Source organism: Sceloporus occidentalis, unplaced genomic scaffold, assembly GCF_023333645.1.
Source record: "Sceloporus occidentalis isolate IW3139 unplaced genomic scaffold, rSceOcc1.0.p SCAF_4, whole genome shotgun sequence".
NCBI classification, from domain to species: Eukaryota; Metazoa; Chordata; class Lepidosauria; order Squamata; family Phrynosomatidae; genus Sceloporus; species Sceloporus occidentalis.
In genome coordinates this window covers 102,939,463-102,965,212 of record NW_028316984.1, presented here as the reverse complement: position 1 = coordinate 102,965,212, position 25,750 = coordinate 102,939,463, and the positions used below count along the sequence as shown (strand labels likewise).

The 25,750-nt window shown below is 40.5% G+C and overlaps 1 protein-coding gene across 5 annotated transcripts in view; it reads right to left on the bottom strand.

Moving 5' to 3' along the window:
* TUB (TUB bipartite transcription factor) overlaps positions 1-25,750 on the bottom strand; it is a 209,044-nt gene that overhangs the window by 59,266 nt on the left and 124,028 nt on the right. The window contains exons 1-2 of one of the 5 annotated variants that reach the window (XM_089521115.1): positions 20,056-20,100; positions 11,936-11,965 (exon numbers count right to left, since the gene is read on the bottom strand). The exons of the other annotated variants lie outside the window; for them this stretch is intronic. Coding sequence (XP_089377241.1) covers positions 11,936-11,943 — 8 coding nt within the window. The 5' untranslated portion in view covers positions 11,944-11,965; positions 20,056-20,100. Of the gene's footprint in view, positions 1-11,935; positions 11,966-20,055; positions 20,101-25,750 lie in introns of those variants that run through there. 5 annotated transcript variants of the gene reach the window in all.

The window sequence follows — 25,750 nt, the reverse complement described above, 5'->3', positions numbered from 1 at the left end:
CCATGATTGCCATGCTCAGTGTTGTGTCACCTTTGTTTTTTTACTTCAGTGAATGGAGTTCGTGCATTCCCTCTTCCCCACTACAACCCACCCATCTTTCATTTGCTCACTCATGAGGTGATCTTACACATTCCCTCTCTCCCCAAACCTCCCCTTGACCATTTTCTTGCTCATGCGGAGATCTGTATAGTGAGAATCAGGGGGAATGGTGTGTGAGATCACTGTATGAGTCAGCAAGTGAATGATGGGCAGAATCAGAAGAGGGAAGAGGGAATGTGTGGGTCCATTCACTGAAGTGAAAACAAAGATGATACAGTGCTGATCAGGTGGGGGGAGCAGGATCAGTGGTAGAATAAAAACAGTAAAAATAAATGTGACACTGAGACAATGGGAGGAAAAGGGAGGTGATAGCTTGATCTAGCCCCTCACCACTGATGTCATGGCTAAACATAGGAGATTATCGCACTGCGTTCTGAGACCGTTCTCATCACGTGATGAGAACGGAACGCATTTGAGTATACCGCACATATGTGTTCCAATCGGGTTCTCAGAACGCTTAAATGTGTTCCAAATGTGTTCCAGGAGGGTACAGATATGAATGTGTTCCCAGAGAGCTGAAACGTGATGAGAACGTTCCAACAGAAGTGTGTGCGATATTCTTATCTGTTCTCAAATCCGTTCTCTCATTCCTCCGTCTCCTGATTGGCTGAAAGAATGACAGGCAGGGAGGGAGGCAGGCAGGCGAGCGACTGCAGTGAGGGAAGGTGTGTGTGTGTGAGGGGGGAAAGAAGGAGGGAGGGAAGGGAGGAAAGTTGGGACAAGTGAGAGAAGAGGAAAGAAGGGAAAGAGAGAGAAAGAGAGAGGGAAACAGGGGGGCCAGAGCAGAGAGCAAGAGGGAGAGGGTCTGGCTGCTTCTGCGGGGGCCTCTAGTGTCATGTCCAGCAGGGCTCCTGTGCTGGCAGCCTGCAGGAGGCAAGGATGGCAGGGATGCCCAGGACCTTCTCCTCCTTCCCTCCAGGAAGGAACCCACAAAAGCTCCTCTGTTTGGAGCAACACACAAAAGCAAGCAAACAACTCCCAGAATTCCATAGCAAAGAGCCAGACAAGAATTAAAGCGGGGAGGGAAGCTCACAGGCCCCACCTGGAATATTGTGTCCAGTTCTGGGCACCACAATTCAAAAAGGAGCGTGTCCAAAGGAGGGCGACTAAAATGGTGAAAGGTCTGGAAACCATGCCCTACAAGGAACGACTTAAGGAGCTGGGGATGTTTAGCCTGGAGAAGAGAAGATTAAGAGGTGATATGATAGCCCTGTTTAAATATTTGAAGGGATGTCACATTGATGAGGGAGCAAGCTTGTTTTCTGCTGCTCCAGAGACTAGGACCCGGAGCAATGGATGCAAGCTCCAGGAAAAGAGATCCCACTTCAATATTAGGAGGAACTTCCTGAGAGTAAGGGCTGTTCGACAGTGGAACACACTCTTTCCTCAGAGTGTAGTGGAGTCTCCTTCCTTGGAGGTCTTTAAGCAGAGGCTGGATGGCCATCTGTTGGGGATGCTTTGATTGTGATTTCCTGCATGGCAGAATGGGGTTGGACTGGATGGCCCTTGTGGTCTCTTCCAACTCTATGATTCTATGATTCTATGAAGGCACACATTACATGTGCACACACACAGGAGGCAAAAGGCTGACAAGCAGCCAAAATGGGGAATTGGGATGACAGCAGAGGACTCTTCTTTTCTAACCGGTTTAAAGAGCTGCTATGGCTGCCGGGGCTCTGCCCTTGGCCCAGTCCCCTCCCTGGCAACTTGCTTTTCTTCGGCTTGAAGAGACCTGCATGGAGCTCCTCCTTCTTCCCAGCCTTGCAAAGGAGGTTTGGGATGTAACTTGCAAGGCTCATCTCTCCCCATTTCTCTTTCTCCCTGCCTTCCTCCCGATCCCTCCTTCTTCCCTCCCTTCCCTCCCTCCTCCTTTCCCCCCTCTCTCTCTCACACACACCCCTTCCCTCACTGCAGTCGCTCGCCTGCCTGCTTCCCTGCCTCCCTGCCTGTCATTCTTTCAGCCAATCAGGAGACGGAGGCGGCCTTGGTGGAATATGTTCTCGGAACGGTTTCAGGAATCGCTGTGCGGTAAAATGCAGTTCTGATCACGTTCTGATCACGTTCTAGTTTACTAATGCAGTAATATCTGTTCCAGGAACGTTCTCATCACGTGATGATAGGAACGTTCTCAGAACACAGTGCGATAATCTCCATATACTGAGGAAGAAAAACATGGTGACACATACCAGGCTTGCTGGACCCAACTAGTCCCACCCACCTAAAGCTGCTTTCAACCCCAGCACCACACCTACATCACTAGGAACAGCAGTCGATACATTCATGTAGCTATCTAGATTTTTCATTCAAGTCCATAGTAAATCCTCATTTTTCTCCTCCAGGTTAAAGCCCCGAGGAACTGGAAAGGCCCTGATTAAGTCCAAATTGTATTGCACATTGTCTGGACTGCTCACTGTGAAAATGAGGTGAGATTGTTTTTATTTGTCCTGTGTAGCCATGTGCTAGTCTGTTTAAGTATAAAAAGAAAAGGGAGGGAGGGATCTAGAGGCACTTTTCAGACAAACTGATATATTTTAGCATGAGTTTTCATGGATTTCAATCCACTTCTTCAGATGCACAGTTGGAATACATTTGATAAGCCACAAGTGTTTAAACATAATAGTTACAAAGTTGTCAGGATGAAATCAGAGTATAATGGAATACAGAGAAAACTACATCCTTTATTCCACCACATTCTGATCCTATCCTTACAACTATGTAGCTTTGTTTAAATGCCTGTTGCTTGTCAACTGTATTGCATTTATGCATATCAAGAAATGGATTGAATCCATGAAAATTCATGATAAAATCAATCAAGTTAGTCTTAAAGGTGCCCCTATATCCCTCTCTAGCCTTTACTCACAATGAATATTACTCTCCCCTCCTCCTCCTCCTCCTCCTCCTCCTCCTCTTCTTCCTATTGTTGTTGTTATTGTTTTGGCTGTTCTGTCCAGAACCTGAAGATATATGTGAATTCCAATATTTACTCTGTATTATAGGCCAAATATCTCTATGCCAGAGTTCATCATCATTATTCTATATTTCAGAGCCTGGATTTGTTGTGCATATGCTATAATTTTTTTTAAAGGTAGTCAGATGTGAGGAGGACTATGAGAACAATAAAAGAAGTATTAAAAGCGTCAGTTATTTTTAAGGTTTAAAGCAACAGCTTCTTTAAAAGCAGTGATAGGCATTTTTACCACCACCCAGAAAGGGAACCACTATCATCTTCTTTTAAAAAGTAGCAATTTTGTCAACTCCTGCAGAGCAAGTTGCAAAGAGCCTAAATCACACATCTCTAGTTGTGTTTTGAGGAGAATAATCCACATTAGTCTGCAGCAACCAGCAACCAAAAGAATAAGAAAGTCTGGTGTGCTTTCTCCTGCACAGACTGAAATACTCAGATAGGTCCATAGCCACTCAATGACCCATATGGATTATACAGAAACATAGAATCATAGGCGCTTTACAGACCTCCCAAAAGGGCGGTCTGCCGGTGCCGGTGTTTGCTGCATCAGGGAACCACAGCGGACAAACCACGCAATTCCCTGACGCAGCATAAAGAACCCGCAAAAAGCGGGTTCTTTTTGCAGTGCGGAAATGACTCCGCAAGGCACCAAAGGTGTACTTGCGGTCTCATTTCCATGTCACGACGTGCAGACACTAAGCGTCCGCTACATCACAATGGCAGCGCCCATGTAGAATGGGCGCCGCCATTTTGTACGTGCTCGGCACGTACTAGGGTTAGGGGCATTCGGAAAGGACACCCCTTTCTAACCCTAGTACGTGCCGAGCATGTACGTTTTGGCGGTCTGGAACCCGCCATAGAATCATAGAGTTGGAAGAGACTGCAAGGGCCATCCAGTCCAACCCTCTGCAATGCAGGAATTCTAAATCAAAGCATCCCTGACGGATGGCCATCAAGCCTCTGTTTAAAAACCTCCAGGGAAGGAGACTCCACTACACTCCAAGGGAGTGTGTTCTACTGTCGAACAGCCCTGAATGTCAGGAAGTTCCTCCTAATGTTGAGGTGGAATCATTTTTCCTGTAGCTTGCATCCATTGCTCCAGGTCCTAGTCTCTGGAGTAGCAGAAAACAAGTTAGCTCCCTCCTCAATATGACATCCCTTCAAGTATTTAAACAGGGCTATCATATCACCCCTTAACATTCCAACTTAGTTACCCTCCCCAGATATAGAGATATTTGTCCCCTCATCTGTCTATTTTCCCTCGCCAATGTTTCTGCCTATTTTTTGTTTGTTCAATGTTTTTAATGTTTTTAATGTTTTAATATTATTACTGTTTAATTCTGTTTTAGTACTGGGAATGGGAGAGGTGATAGGTCTAGGGTTTGATTTTTTAACTCTATTGTAATTTGCATTTTATTGTTGTAACCCGCCCGGATTCTTTGTGATTGGGCGGGCTAGAAATGAATCTATTATTATTATTATTATTATTATTATTATTATTATTATTATTCTGCAGGCTAAACATCCTAAGGAATGACTTCCTAATTCATTCCTCATAGGACATGGTTTCCAGACCCTACACCATTTTAGTCGCCCTCCTTTGGACACGCTCCAGTTTCTCAATGTCCTTTTTGAATTGTGGTGCCCGGAACTGTGCACAATATTCCAGGTGGGGCCTGACCAGAGCAGAATAGAGTGGCACTATTACTTCCCTTGATCTAGACACTATACTTCTATTGACGCATTGGCCTTGTTAGCTGCCGCATTGCACCGTTGACTCATGTTCAATTTGTGGTCTACTTGGACTCCTAGATCTCTTTCACATGTAGTCTCATTCAGCCAGGTGTTCCCCATCCTATATCTGTTCATTTCATTTTTCCGGCCTAAGTGCAGTACCTTACATTTCTCCATGTTGAAATTCATTTTTTTAGCTTTGGCCCAGCTTTCGAATCTATTAAGGTCATTTTGAATTTTGATCCTGTCCTCAGGGGTATTAGCTACTCTTCCTAATTTGGTGTCATCTGCAAATTTGATAAGTATGCCCCAATTTTGTCATCCAAGTCATTGATAAAGATGTTGAATAGCACTGGGCCCAGGACTGAGCCCTGTGGGACCCCACTGGTCACTTCTCTCCAGGATGAAAAGGAGCCATTGTTGAGCACCTTTTTGGGTTTGGCCAGTCAACCAATTACAAATCCATGTTAACAGTTAGGTTGTCTAGCCCACATTTCACTAGCTTCTTTGCAAGAATGTCATTACATGGGATTAGCACAAGCCACACATGGATGTGGTGGAGGCTGGGACCACTATGCCAGGGCAACAGAGCTCTCAAGTAATAATGAGACTGCCTTCTAAATGGAAATTGATCAACTCAGCCTGCCCCCATTCATTATGATGCTGATAGCAACAATGATCCTGATCACTGGAGAAGAGGATGGACTTAGAGAAGACAGGGCCCTTACACCTTAATACATAACTATTAAAGATGCAAGAGCCCTGTCCTCTTTTTCATCTACTTGCCATACTGGCTGGGCAAGTCAAAAAACAAAGGAATAGGACAGAAGGGAGATCGGAAAAAGGCTGTTTGACAGACAACAGGCCTAACTGCTAGTTAGGTAAGTACAATAGGTATATCAGAGAAGAACAGTAGTCAGGGCCAGCTCTCTACCTAGAACTGCCCTTTTAGTTTCCAACACTAAGACCATCAGAAATAAAGTAAGCCGCAGACCTTCCACTGTGCTTATATCCTAGCCCCTGTCACCAAGAATGTAAAATTTGGGTTTTTGTTTTTCACACACCAACACCCATCACAACCCCTTTCTTTTTGAATGGAAACTTTTAAACTGCCAAGCTACACAGCAGCAGCATTTGATTTCTAATCTTTATGTGCCATCCTGATAAACTTTTTGGCTGAAGAATGAGATAAAAAAATACTACAAATAACTACACAAACTTGATTTTAGATTCCAAACAATCAGTTTAGAAGTAACTCATTAGTGATAAGCAAGAATTATCAAGGGGCAACTACACACGATAATGATGCCCTTGATTAAGCATAACACCAAAATAAAAAGGCTCAGATTTTGACATCTGCAGAGGTTCCAGTGGACAGAAATGCCAGAGAATGCTGGTAAAAAGTTTGCATAATAACAAAACTGGATTACAATTTACACAGAGAACAAAGCACTGTTACAAAGCTTATCTTGCCTGTTTCATTTCAGTTTAGCAAAATGTTCTCATTTGAACACATTTATTCAAGAGAGGTTTACTCCTCAAAGAAACAAACATACACAGAATAACTATTTAAAACACCAAATCAGAATGAGCAAACTGTCAATGATCTCATTAGTTTGCCACTTGAAATGCTGACTGCAAGGCGTGTTCCTTGAATAGTTATGATACATTCTGTAAATACCGAAGTTATGTTTTATATGAATTCAGTATTCAAGTATTTGTCAGTTGGAGTTAATGTACAGAATCTTGCACTTGTAAATCAGACACAAGACAAAGCAGAACAGGAAGCAACTGTCTGTCCTTTTCCTCCATTCCCAGTACTATCATTTGAACAAACAACTTTGGCCTTTAGCAACACTTCATTCCAAAAGCCACACCGCAAACAGAACCAAAATGTCAGCAAGCCAACTCATCTTCACGGATCACGCTGCCAATTTTCTTAAAAGACTAAAGGCTTTACGTCAAATGTTACCAATGATTTTCTCCACACAAAATAGATATTTACAAAAATTAATTGCAGTCAAATCCCCAGAGACACATATAATTACTCTAGTCACTCATTCATATATTTGGTTTGATTTGGGTTTTGATTTGGATTTTGTAATGAGCACTTTCCATCAGGGAGACCTCATATATCTGGGAAGGAAAGAAGTAGAGAAAGCTAGAGGGGTACAGGAAACATCCAGATTAGAGAAAAAACAGGACTGTTTCCTTCTCACACTGGGAATAATGTAGATTCCACAGCCTTTGCTGCTTTAAAGTGTTTCTCACCAACTACGTGAGATGGAGGGGATCAGCAGAAGCTGAAAAAGACTTTACAATCTTGCGTGCAAAAATCAGACAAAGCAAGAGCAGTACAATCGCTGTACATAGGCATCCCTAAGAGAGAGAAAACACAACAGACTCAAAACCCTTGGCTCCTTGGCAAAACTTAGGTGGGTAATCCACTATATGTCCCAGGAGGTGAGAGGACAATATTAAGGGCTACAGGAAGAGAAGCTGAGTATAGAGTTGTCCAATAGAGCTGTTTTAGATAATTAAAGGTTTGTTGTGCTATGAAAAGTGAATGAAGACCACTCAAACGCCCAGTGTGAGCAATCTGCATGACAGTGAAGATGCCAGCCACAGATGCTGGCGAAATGTCAGGAAGAAACTTTTCTGGAACATGGCCACACAGTCCAAAAAACCCACAGAAAACTATAATCTGCATGACACTTTGTGGGTGAAATTGCCTGCATTCATTCTGACTCAGATGCTCCAATTAATACAAGCCAAGTGGATGCATCTTTGGACCTGTTTACACCGTGGTATCTCAGTTAATACACCCTGAGGTTGTGAATAAGATCCTTGGAAAAATGAGAACTACTACATCTATCCTGGACCCTTGCCTGAAATCAAATCAACCAACTTATAAAAAATAATAATAGGGTGGACTGCCATAGTTGGGCCTGAATTTTACATAGCATAAATTTGTCATAGTCACTTGCAAAGAGGTTACTGGAGAGGTGAAAGAAAGGTAATTTGGCATTACATAATAACAACCTTTCTTGCATTATAGCCAGCATTTTAAAAAAAAAATTTGCAAAGGCTGTTGGAGTCAATCATTTTCTTTTCCCACTGAAAACAAAAAAGACAGAACAAATGTGCTAGCTATATACCCAAGCCTACTTAAATGATCAAAGCTGAATGGAAGTACAGTAAAAACTAGAACAATGCCACAACACATTTGTAAAATGATACATCACTGGATTTTATTTAGGGTTTTTAAAAAGTCCACTTTAAGAAAAAAGCATCAAAAATACATTTTTCCTACTTAGCATTAGTTTAAGATATTATATTTTGGCAGCCACACATACCTTATTATTATAAGATTTATCACAAGATGAAAGAAGCAAAAAAAAATTACAATGTGAATTCATTAATATTACTCCCAGTAGTATTTTTTCAACATTCCTTTTGGCATATACAGATACGTTTTACACAGGAGAAGAAATGTTTTCTCTTGCATAGCTGAAAATTTGTTTTTAAAATAGCTATTTTTAAGTTTGTTTTATATGTAGGGCTTAATCTGGAGTTGCCAGGAATCATCACAGGAATCACTTTTCAAAACCAAAACTGAATAGTGGAATATACAAAACAACAAAGCACTACTGTACCTGTTCAGGGCATCCCACCCATTTCATTGAGAAACCAGTCTGTTCTGTGCATTTAGAATTAAGGAACTTGTTTTTTGTATAGTATTGTTTTACCATGTTGTTATTAAGCTTTAAATCATATACTTTGATTTAAGTCAGGTCATGAGACTCATTGGGTCTCATTCAGGAGAAAAGCAGGGTATAAATTAAATAAAGAAATATGCAAATAAATATAAGGCTTCCTCTCATTTGATCTGCACAACACCTTGATTAGCATCCTCCTCTTTCTAAGAGGAAGCCATCCAAACAATTATAGGCTGTTGTTTTATTCATTAGTTTTATTCACAGTCCAGCTCAGGTTGTTTTCGCATATGAAGCTTAAACCAGCATTTCCTTGAGTCTGAATACACAGTCCTGATCTTTATGCGGTGTGCAAAATCTGACATGATACAAGAGGAAGTAATATTGTAATCTGGGCTAGCTCAGTCCAGGTTCTGGGCCCTTACTGTAATTGCTAACTCTGCCTCAGTGCTTGGAAATGTTACTAATTTGGACTACAACTTCGGTTGATACGCCAGCTGCATCCTTACTTGGACCGAATGGACTTTGAACCAGTGGTACATGCGCTGGTAACCTCTCGTTTTGATTTTTGTAATGGGCCCTACATGGGGCTGCCCTTCGGAAGCTTAATTTGGTCCAAAATATGGCAGCCAGATTGGTCACCAGTACATCTAGGTCTGACCACATAACACCTGTTTTAAAATCTCTTCACTGGCTGCTGATCAGCTTCTGGGCGCAGTGCAAGGTGTTGGCTACTGCCGTTAAAGCCCTACATGGCTTGGGTCCAAGTTACTTGAGGGAACGCCACTCCCTACACAATCTGCCCCACACTCTTAGAACATCTGGGAAGAATTTACTAGAACCACAAACGACTAGATTAGTAACAAATTCACATAAAACTTTTACTGCCACTGCCCCAAAACTGGAATAGCCTACCAAAAGAGATCTGTTTTATTACCACCTTGGTTTTAAGAAGGCAGTCAAGACAGATCTCTTCCAGTGGGCTTATCCATCTGATTCTGTATAGGACATCCATTCATTTTAATTACTCCACTCCCTTGACTATGATTATTGTGCAATCCTATTGTTAATTACTGTCATATTATGACAGAGTTGGTTTTTAATTGAAATTGCTATTGTTGTTGTATTTTATTGATTGTATTTGAATTTTATTAGATTGTAATCCTGCCTCAATCCAAAGGGAGAGGTGAGAAATATTATTTATTTATTTATTTATTTATTTATTTATTTATTTATTTATAATCCCACTACAGACATGGAAAGGGGTTTCTGGGGAGTTGTAGTCTAAAAAGCAACTTTCCAAATTCTCCTGCAGCCCTGGCTTGCTAGCAGTTTCTCACACTGGGCAGGAATGATCACCTCCATTTCCTCCTGGTCCAACCCAGTTTGCCCCAACCACAAAAGAAGGGAGCAGAAAGATGACAAGCAATAAGGAAAGAATGAGTTCTTTAAAGATGGCGATGAACCAGAAGTGAAGTGTAGTCCAATTCTGAATGCCAGATGCTGGAGAGAATAAAGCTATGCTTACCATTCTTTCTTAATAAATCATTGTTGGTTTCCTGAGATATTGAAGCTGTATGTATATACTTGACAATTTCAATTAATTGGTTATGCTGCAACTGACTGATTAAGATTTTTTGAATCAAGTGACAGCTGTAGAAAGTAAATGTTAACTTGATATTAGATTGCCCAGAGAGCACTTCGGGTAGTTTTGTTTTACAATCCCACTGAACCAGCTACAAAAACACATTTTGTTCTCAGCAGCAGCGTGTTCAGCAGGTGCATCACAAATTGAAAATTATAGCATCTGAACCTTGCAGACATGCTCCACTGAATAAAGATGCAAGCTTTCCCTAGTGGCTTTCCCCAAGAGTCTACAATCCAGTGAAGACTACTGTTTTCATTCTTAAAATATCACAAATTAATTAAGAGTAAAGCAGGACATAGTACAAAAATACATCATATTTACATTGTAGGTACAAGGTTCGATTTAGATTTAGTCATGCATAAAACAGACCCAGTAAAATCAGTAAAACAAGGTAGTCATGACTCATGTAATCCCAGTGATTCCAGTGGATCTACTTTAAGCATAACTAAGTCTTGATCAATACTCTTATTGTTCAACAGTCATTTTCTTTCCATTTTAGATCAGTTTGCAAATTGCCTTGCATGAACTAATGCATTTTAATTTATCCTAATCACCACTTACATCCATTCTCATTACATTTGTTTTCATACTACTTATAAGTGCGTGCAAATAGAAGAAAACAATTTATAATCTAGTGCAGGATAAACTACAAAACTACCCAAAAAATTAAATTGATGAGTGTTTCTACAGCCTCAGTCACTCATCTCACTGAAAAATGACTATTTTGAGAAATATTTAAGACAGACATAATTGGACTGGAGCTGATCTCTGAGCAATTGACTGCAGGTCCCTGGCAAATTCCAGGAAATAAAGGAGGGAAAATGTACCCAATAGGCACAAATATGGGTCCCTGGCACACTGGGGGGGAAATAATTGCTAGCTCTCCACATCAGATAATCTAAAGAGATTATCGCACACCCTTTTTCGGCCAATAAGGGCACAGGCTGGGCATAGGTTTAAACAGGTGAAAACAGATCTTATAATAATAATAATATATAATAATAATAATAAAGATTTATTTCTAGCCCGCCCAATCACGAAGAATCCGGGCAGGTTACAACAGTAAAATACATCAAATTACAACAGAGTTTAAAAAAAATTACATGCCTCCTTGCCCAACTCAGCCATATCGCATACCTGATCCAAACTCCTGGTGTACTTTTCACCAGTATGATACTTTCCCATTCTTTGAAAAGTACATCAGGAATTTGAATCAGGTACACGATGTGGCAGAGTTGGGCAAGGAGGCGTGCAATAAGATCCGTTATTACCCGTTTAAGCCCATGCCCAGATTGGATGAAAAAAAGGCATGCGATAATCTCCTAAGAAGCACTGTTGTAGGTACCTTTCATTCTTTAATTTAAATGCTTCCTGGGAGGATACCAGTTAAGGAGGTAAAGGAGGATGATATATTTTTGAAGCAATGACCATTCATTTGAATACATTACACCTAACGTATCACAGAGAAGTGCCAAGATTCATTTATCTTTACACTGTTTTCCCACTAGACTGTGTCCAATGCAATTTTAAGTATATCTAATGAAGAATTATATATATGACAGGAGTGTCAATATAGCTGAAGGAATTCATATGAAACAATTATATATATAAACTAATCATCAAATCCAGCTGCTTAAAGTTACTAAAGAAAGCATTAATCGCCATCTCATGACCCAACAGCTACTGCAGAAGCTATAGAAAAGCTAGTTCTATGTACAATCATGCCAATTCTCTGCCAAGTTCAAAAGCATAGAAATTACATGGGATGTTTACCTCATCATTGCTTCACCTCAGCTGTCCATCCTGTGTAGTAAAAAAACCTTATTTTTAGTAACTTCAGAAGCTAGACCATGTTGTATATCAGAACACTGTACAGGTTAAGTCACCCTTATACAAAATGCTTGGGACCACAGGTGTTTTTAATTTTGGATATTTTTTTATATTTTTGGAATACCTGCATTTGCATATACATACATAATGAGATATCTTGGAGAGGAGGTCCATGTCTAAATACAAAATTCCTTTATGTTTCATATATATCTAACAATATTTTTAATATTTTTGTGTATGAAACAGTGGATGTTTCCACTGAACCATCAGAAAGCAAAGGTGCCACTATCTCAGCCATCCATGAAAAAAGGTTTGGTTTTTGGAATAATTTTGGATTTTGGAATTCAGAGAGACTCAACCTGTACATACCTCTTATCTCAGAACTTTATAAAGACAGTAACACTAGTGTTATGCAGCAAGGGTGAACAAGTGTACATGAGTTGGATCAGACAGGCAATTTTCCACCGAAAATGTTTAATTATAGTGGGCTGCTTAGAATCCTCTGAAGCTTGGTTCCAGAACCCCCTGTGGGTACCAAAACCCATGGATGCTCAAGTCTCACGAAATACAATGGCATCGTAAAATGTCATTATATAAAATGAAAGAAAATCTAGGATACCTCTGATCAGGTAAATGAAGATAAAACTGTGAACACCATCTCATAATTTCTTTCTTTTAAAATTAACCCTATAGATTTCAATAGACTTTACTCCCATTCTAAGTATCCTTAGAATCAGTCTCGCACGTTTACACTTACTTGTGAAATGTTACAAGATGTCATGAAGGAAAAAAATCACAATTGTACTCATAATATTCACTATACAAGACAGAACCAGGGAAGAGTCTCTTCCTTCTCAGAATTGAAACAGAGCTTCTGATGAACAGTACCTATCCTCATTTCAGTTTTTATTAAACAATCATGTACTCCTAAGAAATAAAAGGTTTGTGCAGGCAGGATGCTTCAGCCCACTGAGTCCATAGTTTTACTGAATGATGTTGTATCATTTTTTGCTAGAGAGGGAACAGAAGAGAACTCCACAGATTATGTATAATACTACCAGTTATAATTATGCTGTTCCTGGCACTGTGGGATGTTATTCCTAAATGTTATGTTTATTTTCCCAAATTGTACTGTTTATGTAGCCAAAATAAGACTTCCTGCTATTTGTAACTGAAATCTGTGCTTAATTGTTTGGCTTCATTTTGCACAATCCCAGACTTCTCCATGTATAAGCCAAACTAATGCTCCTGCCATGGCATGCATGGTATAATTACAGAGCATAATCAAACTGTTTATGTCAAAGAAGGTTATTCTGCCTACTGAAGGTCTGGTCCCTAAAATGAACAACCTGAATTCTGCAGTGATTCTTTTTCACCAAACTAAGAAGAAACAAAATTGCTCAAAACACACCCATTCCAGTAGAATATGGGCTTGTGACCAGGAAGAAAATTAGGCTTGACACAGACACTGGCTTGGATCCAGACCTGTCCCTCAACAAATGGCTTCTTCCATTGGTAGAGGGAAACCGAAACCAACAAAGAGAATAATACAGTGCTCCAGATGTTGTTGAGATTGCAACCCACAACATTCCTCACCATTTTCTATGATGTCTCGGGTTACTGATTATTGTAGTCCAACTGTATTTTGAGAGGCACAAGAGTCCCAACTCGGTGCCAGAACAGTTTTTTAGAGATCACAGAAAGAAGGGGAACCACTGAAAATTGTGACCTCCATCCTTCCTCCAGCACCACCAGCACTCTACTAAGCAGAAGTCTAAATATCATCAATCAGCATCAATCCTTCTGTTTAATACTTCTTAACAGTGTGACAGAAGCAACCACAATAAGTAATATCAAACAGAAGGACTGATATTGGCAGAAGTTGGTTCTGGTTAACAGTATGACAGAAGTAACCACAATAACAAGAGTGATTTTTGTACAAGAAGTATTTTTATACAAGAGGTATGTGACCATAAACAATCACCATCAAATGTGAAAGGGTTTTTTTATTTTACTTTTTTAAGATGGGGGAGGATCAAACAAGTAACTAAACTGTATGGGTGAACACTTTATTAATCATCATGTCAAATAAGCGACAGACTGGTGCCACCAGACAAACAATAGAATTATAAGAGCTAGGTGCAGCTAAAATGAAGCTGTAATGTATTTTGTTATTAAAATTATGTTAGGTTATGCAATGTCTTCTTTTCATTTTCAAAAAGTGGATGAAAAAAACCTTGATCTCCATCCATCTGCTGGGAAAGATCAAGTGGATCAGCAGTTGTCCTAACAGTCTAAAACAGCAAAGCACATTCAACTATTGAGGGTCAAATAACATCTTCCACCAGGGTGTTTCCTCTGTTTGAAACACAGCTTCTGATATAATGGAACATAAAGCAGCAGAAGAAATATACCTGAGCAATGAAAATTCTAATTTCAGCAGCAATATCCTTAAAGGCAGATAAGCCATATTAGATTTGTCCCTGATTCTACAAACAGTACCCATAAGGCAATAACCCTGCAGTAATTCTTTCTTTATGCACTGAACTTCTTTACTTACTACAGTATTTATAATCGCAGGTACTGTAGAGTAGTCCTGTTGAACCTTTGGAGTGGAAGCACTAGAAAGGACATTAGAAGACTGGATTCCTTACTAGTCACAAAAATTAGCAGTACAGTGGACCCTTGTTATACGCTGGGGTTTGGTTCCAGGATCCCCCGTGGATAACAAAATCCATGGATGCTCAAATCTCATTAAATATAATGACACAGCAAAATGGTATCCCTTATTAAAAAAAAATGGAAAATCAAGGTTTGCTATTTGAAATTTATAATTTTTTTAACATTTTCAAACTGTGGATGCTTGAATCCGTGTAGAAAAAAATCCGTGTATAAGAAGGGCCGAATGCATTTATACTGCAGAGCAGCTGGGAAATTTTGCAATGCTATAACTATCTGTATTTGAAGCATAAAAAATAGTCCAACATATTACTCACATTGTGATCTGGTCTGTCCTTATAAAAGAATGGCCAGGATAGATAGCCTATTTTAGCTTGTATACAGTCCACATTCTCTTTTGACTAACAAGAATGTTAGCTGCAAGGGAATCAGAAGTAGGGAGACACCCTGCACAACAATTGACAGGAGCAAAGCAAATAGAGGCATGCCTACCGTACTTTCTCTTTCTTGCCTCCACACACATCCATCCACATATATACCTTAGAAACTCACACACAGGCATATTGCTCCACCTTGTCTTCCTTCCCATCTTCCCATATTCATCGCTCTCACATTGTGACTAGACATGCACGTAACATACACATGCACACACAGAAACACCCCTCCCCTATCAGTAATCTTTCCTATTTGCTATTCATCTGCTCAGTAGAAAACAAAGAGAAAACGGGTCCAAGCAGGCACCTTGAGGAAGCAACTTCCAACAAAACAGGTTTTCTTCATACATCACCTTTCCTGTTCCAAACAAAAAGGCAAGCCTTCAGGCACTGATACTTCAGTGCATTCCAGAAACATACAATAAACATACATATCAAAAAGCCACAAAATAGTGACACTTTTATTGAGCTAATCAAAATGTTCAAAATACATGCTGAGAGCTTTCGAAGCTCCACTGGCTTCTTCATCAGGCAAAGGTGCTAAAAATCATACACGAGAAATAAAATGTCACAGGCCTGCATTTTGTCAGGATGTTATTGGTGTTGTTTTAACCATGAAGGCAACCCACTCCTCTGTCTGGCCATGTGATACTGAGAGGCAAAGCATCTTAAAACTCCAAGAAATAAGATTAAGATTCCATTAGCAACACAAAAAGATACTTCCTTCGAGATCCAAGATGTCTCTGTGAGGCTAGAGGCCTCTGTTAGACAGAGAGCACAGAGTTTCTCAAGAAGCCTCCATGCTTTTGCACCAGGAAAACATTTAGATGCTTTTTAAACAGCACAGTTTTAATGTCTGCAACATGTATTTTGTACATTTTGATTGTCCCAATAAAGGTATCACTGCTTTGTGGATTTTGGATGCTTTTGTACTTTGCTATATAGCCAACACAGCCACTGATATGTGTTCCAGAAAGTATAGGTAGCATCTTCCAATCGAGTTTGTATGTGGCACTTCACCTTTCCTGAAGAAACAGGCTTTGTAGGGGAGCTTTGCTGGGGCATTCCGTAGGCCAAACAGGAAGGTTTTGTGGGCCAACCTGCAGGCCAGATATTCCCCACCAATGCTGTTTGCATGGTATCCTTACCATACAGTCCCCTCCCTTGCTCTCTTTCCCTAAACATCATCTGAAACCAGGTGCAACATCACCTCTGTCCAGATGCTGTTTCTTTTTTTTCTTTTTTGGTTTCCTTCACTGCTAACATTTTAGCTTTGCTCAGAAAATGGCAGAAATATCTCCTGTACCTGGAACAAATGTCACAAATATTTCTAAACCACCAGTTTTATGAACTATGTGGGTTTTCCAGCATGCATTGCTTTTTTTTAAAATGCCAAGCCTCCAGTTCTTATGCTTACACTTTGGTAAGTGTGCATAGTGTTGCTGCCTTTTAAAATAATGGGCAAACAGTTTTTATGACAGATCAATTTTTCAATCTCATCTCTAAAGTAAAGTAAACAAGAAAAAAAAGATTTCCAATAACATTTATATACTAGCAGAACAATTGTTTAATAAACACCTAAGATGTAAATGAACATGGTTGACACTTTCAGTCAACAAATCAATAAATAAAGTGATATGTGACACAAGCAGTACATTCTACAACAATATTTAACAAGGAAATATAAGTAGATTTGGGGCAAGTCATACTCTTGCAGCCTCAGAGGAAGGCAATGGCAAATCCCCTCTGAACAAATCTTACCATGAAAACCTTGAAGGCACACAACAACGGTAGATTGTCTCTTTGTTACACAGTTTGGTAAGATAAGCATCCTTCTGAATGACTGTCTTTTAAGTCTTGCCAAAAGGAGGGAAGTAAGGTACTGTTACTGAATATGATCCCAAATTAAAAACACAAATCTGTCAAAAAGGGTCAGTTTAACAGGCAATTAAAAAAGAAGGCCTACCACTAAACAGAGGGAAAAAACCTAGAATTCTTCTTGGCTACCCTATAAATACTGCTAATTTCATTCTCAGCATTATGACCATGGTTTCAACATGGAAAGGGATGTGGAGGATTTGTGTGCCTTGATGACAAGTGCCTTTGATTTATTTATATCTTCTGCAAACTTGAGCAAATCCTCTCACCTCACTGAACAGATTCTGTTGGGACTGTTCATCATCAGTAGCTAAGTGGCACAAAAAATGCCACTATCCTTTGAACAATCCCTAATACGCCTTCTGTTAAGGATCCTGAGTCAATCAAATGCAGATTTTAGATAGTTATCTCTTATGATTTTATAAATTACTGGTGTCATTTGAAAAGCTACTATTTTTAGGTGACAATAGCCAAGCACAACTCTATAAAAACCATTAATGCAGTAAAGAGAAAACCTTGTCACACTAAAATCTTTGCTTTCTAAATAATGTAGTTCTTATAACAAGTATAAGAATGAACTGTGTCAGGGAAGGAGATAAATTAATTTACTTTTTTAAAATGGCTGGCTGAAAGGCAGTGCTTCCCAGGTAGGGTTGCCATACCTCCGGACCTCGAAACCGGGAAAAATGTAGGACAAAAAATTCAAATGTAGCACACACAAACATGTGTCCTACATTTGAAATTTTTGTCCTACATTTTCCCTCACCGCTTGGGCTCCGCCCCCGCCGCGATCGCAGCGAGGCCCAGGGCCCAGGCGGGGAGGGAAAGCCTCCCTGAGTGAAGGATTCCCTCAGGGCCTGGGCCCCCGGCCTCGCCACGATCGCGGCGGGGAGCGGAGGCCCAAGCGGTGCGGGAAAGCCTCCGCCTTAAGGAGGCTTTCAGTCGCCGCCTGGGCCCCCGGCCTTGCCGCGATCGCGGCGGGGAGCGGAGGCCCAAGCGGCGCGGGAAAGCCTCCGCCTTAAGGAGGCTTTCAGTCGCCGCCTGGGCCCCCGGCCTCGCCGCGATCGCGGCGGGGAGCGGAGGCCCAAGCGGCGCGGGAAAGCCTCCGCCTTAAGGAGGCTTTCAGTCGCCGCCTGGGCCCCCGGCCTCGCCGCGATCGCGGCGGGGAGCGGAGGCCCAAGCGGCGCGGGAAAGCCTCCGCCTTAAGGAGGCTTTCAGTCGCCGCCTGGGCCCCCGGCCTCGCCGCGATCACGGCGGGGAGCGGAGGCCCAAGCGGCGCGGGAAAGCCTCCGCCTTAAGGAGGCTTTCAGTAGCCACCTGGGCCCCCGGCCTTGCCGCAATCGCGGCGGGGAGTGGAGGCCCAAGCGGCGACTGAAAGCCTCCCTCAGCTTGCCACATCCTGCCCGGGGGCGGGGGCAAACCGGGGCAGGACCGTGCGGACCCGCCCCAAACCGGGAAAGTCCCGCCCCCAGGCGGGATATGGCAACCCTATTCCCAGGAGATGCTTACTTAAATAAGCATGCATAGCATGTGGAAATGTTAACTGAATGCAGGCACTAGGCTGCTTGTAGCAAACAGGCATTCAGAATATATAATGCCAATAAATTAACATCTGCCCTGGCTGTCTTTTCATTTGGAGATTCAACTTAAAGTACTGGTGTTGACCTTTAAAGGTCTAAATTAGGGATGGGACCTATGCTGTCCACAAACCAACAAATGTTTAGGGCAATCTCCTGAGAGGCTCCCAGTAGGAAAAAAAAATCCTGAACCAAAGTTGAGAATTGAACCTCCTGGTATGATTCTCCTAGAAAATAAAACACATGCACACACCCCTTGTTTTACACACAGAGATACAGACACACAAACTCCTGCCAAGCAATTTCTGAAAACTAGGAGTACAGTCTGGTCACTACCAGTTTCAGAAAAAAGGGAATGGAGTATATGAATGTCCAAAAGCAGTAAATCAAATGATGCCTCATAGCTGTATGTCCCTCTTTGTTCTTCCAGTTATTCCGCAAAAGTATGTTTGCGTAAATTAAGCACAGATTGGTTCTATGTCTTTTCTGACCTACTTCATAATACAGTTCAGTACTGGATACACAATGCTATGGTATGGACAGCCATCTGCTTCAATGAAGTTGCTGAATATGGGTAATGAGATTATACAGGACTTGCTGAGAATTTGGGGAGTCAATGATATAATTTTCCCCCTGCTCAGCACTCCCATTGAGAGATTATTTTATATTTCTGCTATGAGATCTCCCCCACTGGCCTTATGTATTTCTAATTTTCAACAGTATACTCTGCTAACAATTTCCTACAGGCAATTTGTGATACTGTAGAGGAAATGATCTTGTCTTTAGTCTTCTAGCAGGAATTCTGCATTGTCAGCCCTACAACTATGCTACTATTCAAAGTCTGTTTGACATTCTGTAGAAACAAAGCTAATGTGCAAAGGCCACAGAATGTAAAGCTTTACCATGAACTTAGGTGTATCAATAGATATTACATAACTAGAAAAAACAAACATCGGACATTCTGAGGCGCTGTTCAATGCTGCCATCCCTGCTGCATGAAACACTTTCTAAAATAAGTGCTCAGCTACCAAACACTTACCGGAATTCATCTCTAAGGCCAAGAGTTCAGTTCGACACAGTCCATATATTTTGGCCCAGAGGGTTGACCCAAATAGGTTACCTGCCTATCCACATCACTACTAAAAGCCAAAAAAAAATATGATTATTTTTTGTGCATTCTGCATAGCCCACTTCCTACTTTTAGAAATGAGGCACCCCAGGGTAAAGCATTACCTGGCTCCTCTAAGGCCCCCATCTGCACTTTCAGTGCACTGGTGGTGATGATGTTACAACCAGCCCACAGATTCAACTATCCACAGCTTAAAAATATTCAAAAAAGATATAAATTACAAAAGGCAAACCTTGAATTTGCTATAATAGACATTATTTCACTATGCCCTTGTATTTAATGGGACTTGAGCATCCACCAATTTTGATATCCACAGGGGATCCTGGAACAAAATCCCAGCAAATACCAAGGACCCACTGTCTTTACCATCAAGTTGACTTTGACTTATGGCAGCCCTATGAATAAAAGAACTTGAAGAGCTTTGTTCATCAGCAGGCCTGGTCAGGTCTTTCAAACTCACGGCTGTGGACTCCTTTATTGAATATATTTTTTCAGTTGTTATTTGTCATCAAGTCAGCTTCCTATGAATGAGAGAGCAAAATATACTGGTATTAAAAGCTCTGTTCATGTTTTGTAAACTCAGGGCCTCCTTGATTGAACCTTAATTAAACCAATCCATCTGTAATACGATCACACACACACTGCCTCCCAGTTTTCTAAGCTTTATCATTTTTTCCACTGAATTATATTGTCTCATGATAGGTCCATAGTACAGTACAATGGCATCTGTTTAATCATTTCCTCTTCTAGTGAGATACACTGCTTTACCAAAGCATAAAAATTAGGTTGAATCCAAAGGGTATGCCTATGGGTTTCACCACAGAATTATTATTATTATTATTATTATTATTATTATTATTATTTTTCTTTGGAAAGCAGAACTTAATGCCATGGTTTTTTAAAAAAGGAAATATTCCCATCAACTTTCAAAAAACATTTCTTATGGATCATGGGTCACAGAACAGGTGGGGGAAGGCGTTGTTGAAGAAACACACTATCCCACAGCTCTGGCTATAGTTGCATATTTGGGGATCCCAGTTACTGCATTTTGAAACAAAGACTTTTAAAATCTAATATAAAATGCATCCCCTCAGAATCCAGCCTTTAATCAACAAGAAATGAAGAGGACTTTGTGTTTTATGAAAAAGTTTTGAATTCACATTATAATTAGCATAATTTCTTAAACACTAAGCTACACCTATTTTTAAATCACTGTAGGCTAATATGCTGTAAGGCAAATACATTTTAAATGGAAGAGACAATGACAGAGAGATCAAAGAGGCAAGTAATAAGAAGCATCACCCTCGCTTTGAAGTTCCTAGCTCAGAGAAGACAAAAAAGATTACTTTTCAGAGCAAATGAAGATGAGGCATTGCTTTCTTTGTATATCCTAGAAAGCCTCCTGCAAAAACCTGACTGTCAGTGATGGCATAGCTGTTACTTCCCCACAATGGTTATATTTCAGCAAACATTTAATGTTATAGAAAAAGAGAGTGGAGATCTTCAGTCCATACCTGATTCATACACACAAGAAAATATTTTCCAGTAATGAAGGGTACTACTGTATTTTTATGTAGAGAGATCTTGTAGCAACTTTAGAACTAACTGAAAGAAAGAAGTTGTGCTTTAGATGCAGGATCAACAAGCATCTCCTTTAAAAAGAAGCAGCATGTTACAACCTTTGCATTTATCATCTGATGCTTTCTTTAACTGCATGCTGAGAACCAATTTGTTGGCCATGCGTTTAGAGTTCATCCTTTCTCTGTGGGAGATGAGCATTGAAATGGCTATAAAGTTGCACGTAAAATTGTGCTGCGTTAGAGAAAAAGACATTCTCAAAGATGTTGTCCAAACCAATGTGTGTTATTCAAATATTCTGTGTGTAAAAAAAAAAATGTTTTAAAGATGATGACTGAGCCCTCAGATCCTTTAACATCAAGAAGTGTCAGGCATAAATATTTTCAAATAAATGAAACTTGTCCAGAGTGCTTTCTACAGCATTGTGTCTGCACCAGAAAAACAAGCAATAATGAAAACCAACCCCCCACCAACCTATTCACTCTGAAAACAACTATAATGTAAAGTGTTTTCTTTCCAGTTCTACTTGCTTAGTTAGGTGTGTCTGCTTTTTCTCCTCATATGGATTCTTACAGTGAAGAACAATATTAATACAAATTTGGGTGGGACACTAAAACATACTCCTCCATGCAAAAATGTATAACCGTTTAGCAACCTTATTGTAACAGCAGGGGGGAAAGTATAAAATCAATGTCCTGTCACAATGGGGAAGTAAACGCCTCCTCAACCCCAGGCTTTTAAGAAAAGCCTTATGAAAACTAAAAGGCTTTAAATCACAACCACTAATAAATTCCATAGATATAGGTGGCCAACAGAGAATACTCTATTATTTGAGGCCTATCAAGCCTCTAACAAAGGGGGCTCAAGTCGCTGGTGCCACACTGCACAATTAATCCACCTTGACACCACTTCGATTGTCATGGCTCCATCCTATGGAATCTGTAGTTTGTTGTAGCACCAGAGCTCTGTGACAAAGAAGGCTAAATATCTCACAAAACTACAAATCTCAGAATTCCATAACACTGAGCCATGGCAGTTAAAGTAGCGTCAAACTGCATTAATTCGGCAATAAAGATGCAACCTCAGTGAACATAGAAAGTAACCCTAGGCATTCCACATATCCTGGATCCAGGCATGTTTCAGATAAGAACCAGACACTTTGCATCCAACAAAATTAAGCTGAAGGTCCCGCAGCATTGGTGTGAATGCTGTACACTGAACCAACTGTCTCCCAGACACTTTCAAGGAAAACTCCCCATATACTGCACCACAGTAGTGCAATTCAACCTTTATCAGGGCATATACTGTATTATACACAGGCATTAAGGATCCATTACCAACCTTGTAATGATGTCTTTTAAAAACTAAAATGAACAGTGTACATAGTTCCGTACTTATATAATGGCCTCTTTCTTTTGCAGAAGAAAATGTAAAGTATCAAAGTACAGTTATTTTAACAACTGAATTGGAAAATTAGTATACCTAGCTCCGTACATTGAAGTGCAACTGGCAGAAACTTTCCAGGGTTCCAAGCAGCTTTATCTGGAGACTCCTGGTATTGTTTGATAGACACCCCCACCCCGCCATCCAAGTACTAACCAAGTCTTGACTTGGCTAAGCTCCCAAAATCAGATGTTATTCAGAAATGTACGTCTATTCTTGACAGCATACAGTATAATTACAGCAGGCACCTGTGTTAGAAATTCTACCTAAAACTATTTGCTGGTGAATTTGGTGAGGGGAAAGAATCTCAGTATAAACACTACATACAGTACATGCACTATGATCTTTCCAGGCACAGCTAGAGCTCTTATGCAGGAGGAAATCAAATGTACTGTAGTCAGCTAACCATATAAAACTCCAAGTTCCTATGGTGATCTTTTGCATCTTGAAAAAGACAGCTAGAAGTTTTAATCAAGAGTGATTACTTTTATGGAAAGCAAAGATTTTAATTAGCTTGCTTATATGCAATTTAAAGACAGATTTAATAACAGCAAGGGAAATGTAGCCATAGAGGTTAGATAAAAATGAGTTTTATTTAGATTTGCATAAAAATGATGACCATCTAATTTTTTTTTAAATGTTTCTTCGGCATCTGAAACTAAAGACAGAAGGTGAGCGTGTAAAAGCGTATATGATAAGCTGGACCCAACATTTTGGGCATAATGTTCAATTGGAAGTAACGGGGGATGTGATCTACAGATAAAATGTACATAGTGCAGTAATTTAAAAGAACACCTGTATAAGATGATGTACAGAGCCAAATAAACTGTCAAAACTGTTCCAGAATATTTCAAATCAATATAAGAGATGTCAAAATAAAGAGGACTCTTTTTTTTCCATACACGGTAGGTTTGTAAGAATGTGAAGTTTCTGGTCTAAGATTTATATGTTAATTAAAAAAAACCAGTTGATTTAGTAATGTTACCAGAAATATTTTTGTTGAGTATTGTGGATAAAGAACTAGAGAGTAAATATGGATTACCTCTTTGCTATATGACAATGGCAGCAAGAATATTATTTGTTCAAACTTGGAAATGGAGTACTGAAAATGGAAGAATGGTTTGTTAAGGCCAAAATAAAGCTGCTTTGAGTCACTTTGGAGGTATGCTGTTTAAATGACACACGGATCTTAAGAGGCCAGAAGCTGAGCCAAAGCCAAGCTGCAGTCCTTAGGACCAGGGCATGGCTTTGGCATGGCTTCCGATCTCTTAGGACACATGCATCATTTAAACAGCATACCTCCAAAGTGACTCGAAGCAGCTTTATTTTGGCCTGTCTGTTCAGGCCCTTAGCCCAAATAGCCAATTGTGGGTTGCAAGTGACAGGCCAATTGAAGACTTTTTGAAAGATTGGAAACTGTTTATAAATATTGTATATACTCATGGATAAGTCTAGAAATTTTAGTCAAAAATTGACTCAAAAAACCTGAGTCAATTTATCCATGGGTCAATGTAGATACTGTAATTTTACTCTCATTTTCAAAAAAGGTAACCATCCCCTGATGAACGGAAAGAGTGTAATTTGTCCTGGAAGCACTGACCTCCCTCTATTCTCTAATCCATCCAGCCTTTAAAATGAGCACAAAGTTATGTCTGCTGGAATTTTGTAAGTTCTTTGGCATTGTTTTCCTTTGTTTCATCATTTAGATCCTTGGCCCCCAAACCTGCCCTCGATTTATACATGAGGTCAGCTCATAGTTGAGTATATACAATAATTCTTTAGCAATCAAAAATCAAACAACATAATAATATATGGTTATAGTTTTTAGTAAGGGCCAATGTGGTGTAGTGGTTTGAACACTGGCCTACAACTCTGGAGACGAGGGTTCAAATCCCCACTCAAGTATAAAAACCCTGGGTGACCTTGGGCAAGTCACATTCTCTCAGTCTCAGAGGATGGCAGTGGCAACCTCTGTCTGAAGAAACTTGCCAAGAAAACCCTATGAGTTGTCATAAGTCCAAAATGAGTTGGTGGCACACAACAACAAATGGTTTTTAGAAATTTTAGTAGGATTATTTAGTCGGATCCATAATGCTAGAATAATTTCCCTTTCTCATTATAGTCAGAATGGGGCAGGCACAGCCCTATCCTATATTAGTTATTTGTCTTCTTTTTTTTCCTTTTGTTTCTGTCTTTATTTTCTGAATGTACATTACTCTGATTGTAAATTGGATTGTTCGTGTTAAAACAAAAACAAAACAACTTCCTAAAGCTCTAGAGCAACTCAAAGCAGTGGCCCGTGGATGAGTGCTAGCCTGTGAACCATTGGGCTACTAATCTGCAGGAAGTTTCCACAAAACCATGAAAATATGGTAATATGGCACAAATATGGTCCTAATCCATGATACACTAGAGGGGGGAAAAACAGCCACTCTGCCACACTGGGCAGATTGAGCTAGACAACCATATCAGCATGATTCTGTGGCTATCACAACTGTGCTCCCAAACTTTTAACAATTTGAACCACCACTGGATTCCTGGAATGAATAAGGATCTGCTACTGATCCTATGTCATCTTTCTCCTGCTTCATTACAGCTCCCTTGCAACCAGCTCCTCCTTACTCTGCCTCCTTCCTCAGCACACAAGATGGAAAAGGGGATCCAGCCGAGATTGACAGGCATTGCTCCCCACACTTTTGACGCACACTCTTCCCCACAAAGAGTCGAAGCAGAGGCTTCGGTAGCTTATGCCAACCAAGGAGCCAATGACAGACAACAGCAGCTGGCGCTGCCATGGCGATCCCTGCTCTTCTCCATGGCAGCAAAAGCTGTAGCAGGAAGAAGGGTTACACTGACTGCCAAGCCTGCTACATGGTTCATGCTGCAAGTGGGGTGATAGGTGCAATGGAGTGGTTCCTATGGCAATGGAGGGGGAGAGGAAATGATCTGAAGTACCTGAGGAAAGAGGCTGCCATGCTCTTCCCGCCTCCATGCCCCCCCCCCCAAAGCAACTTATTTGTCAAAACCTAGGTTACAAAAT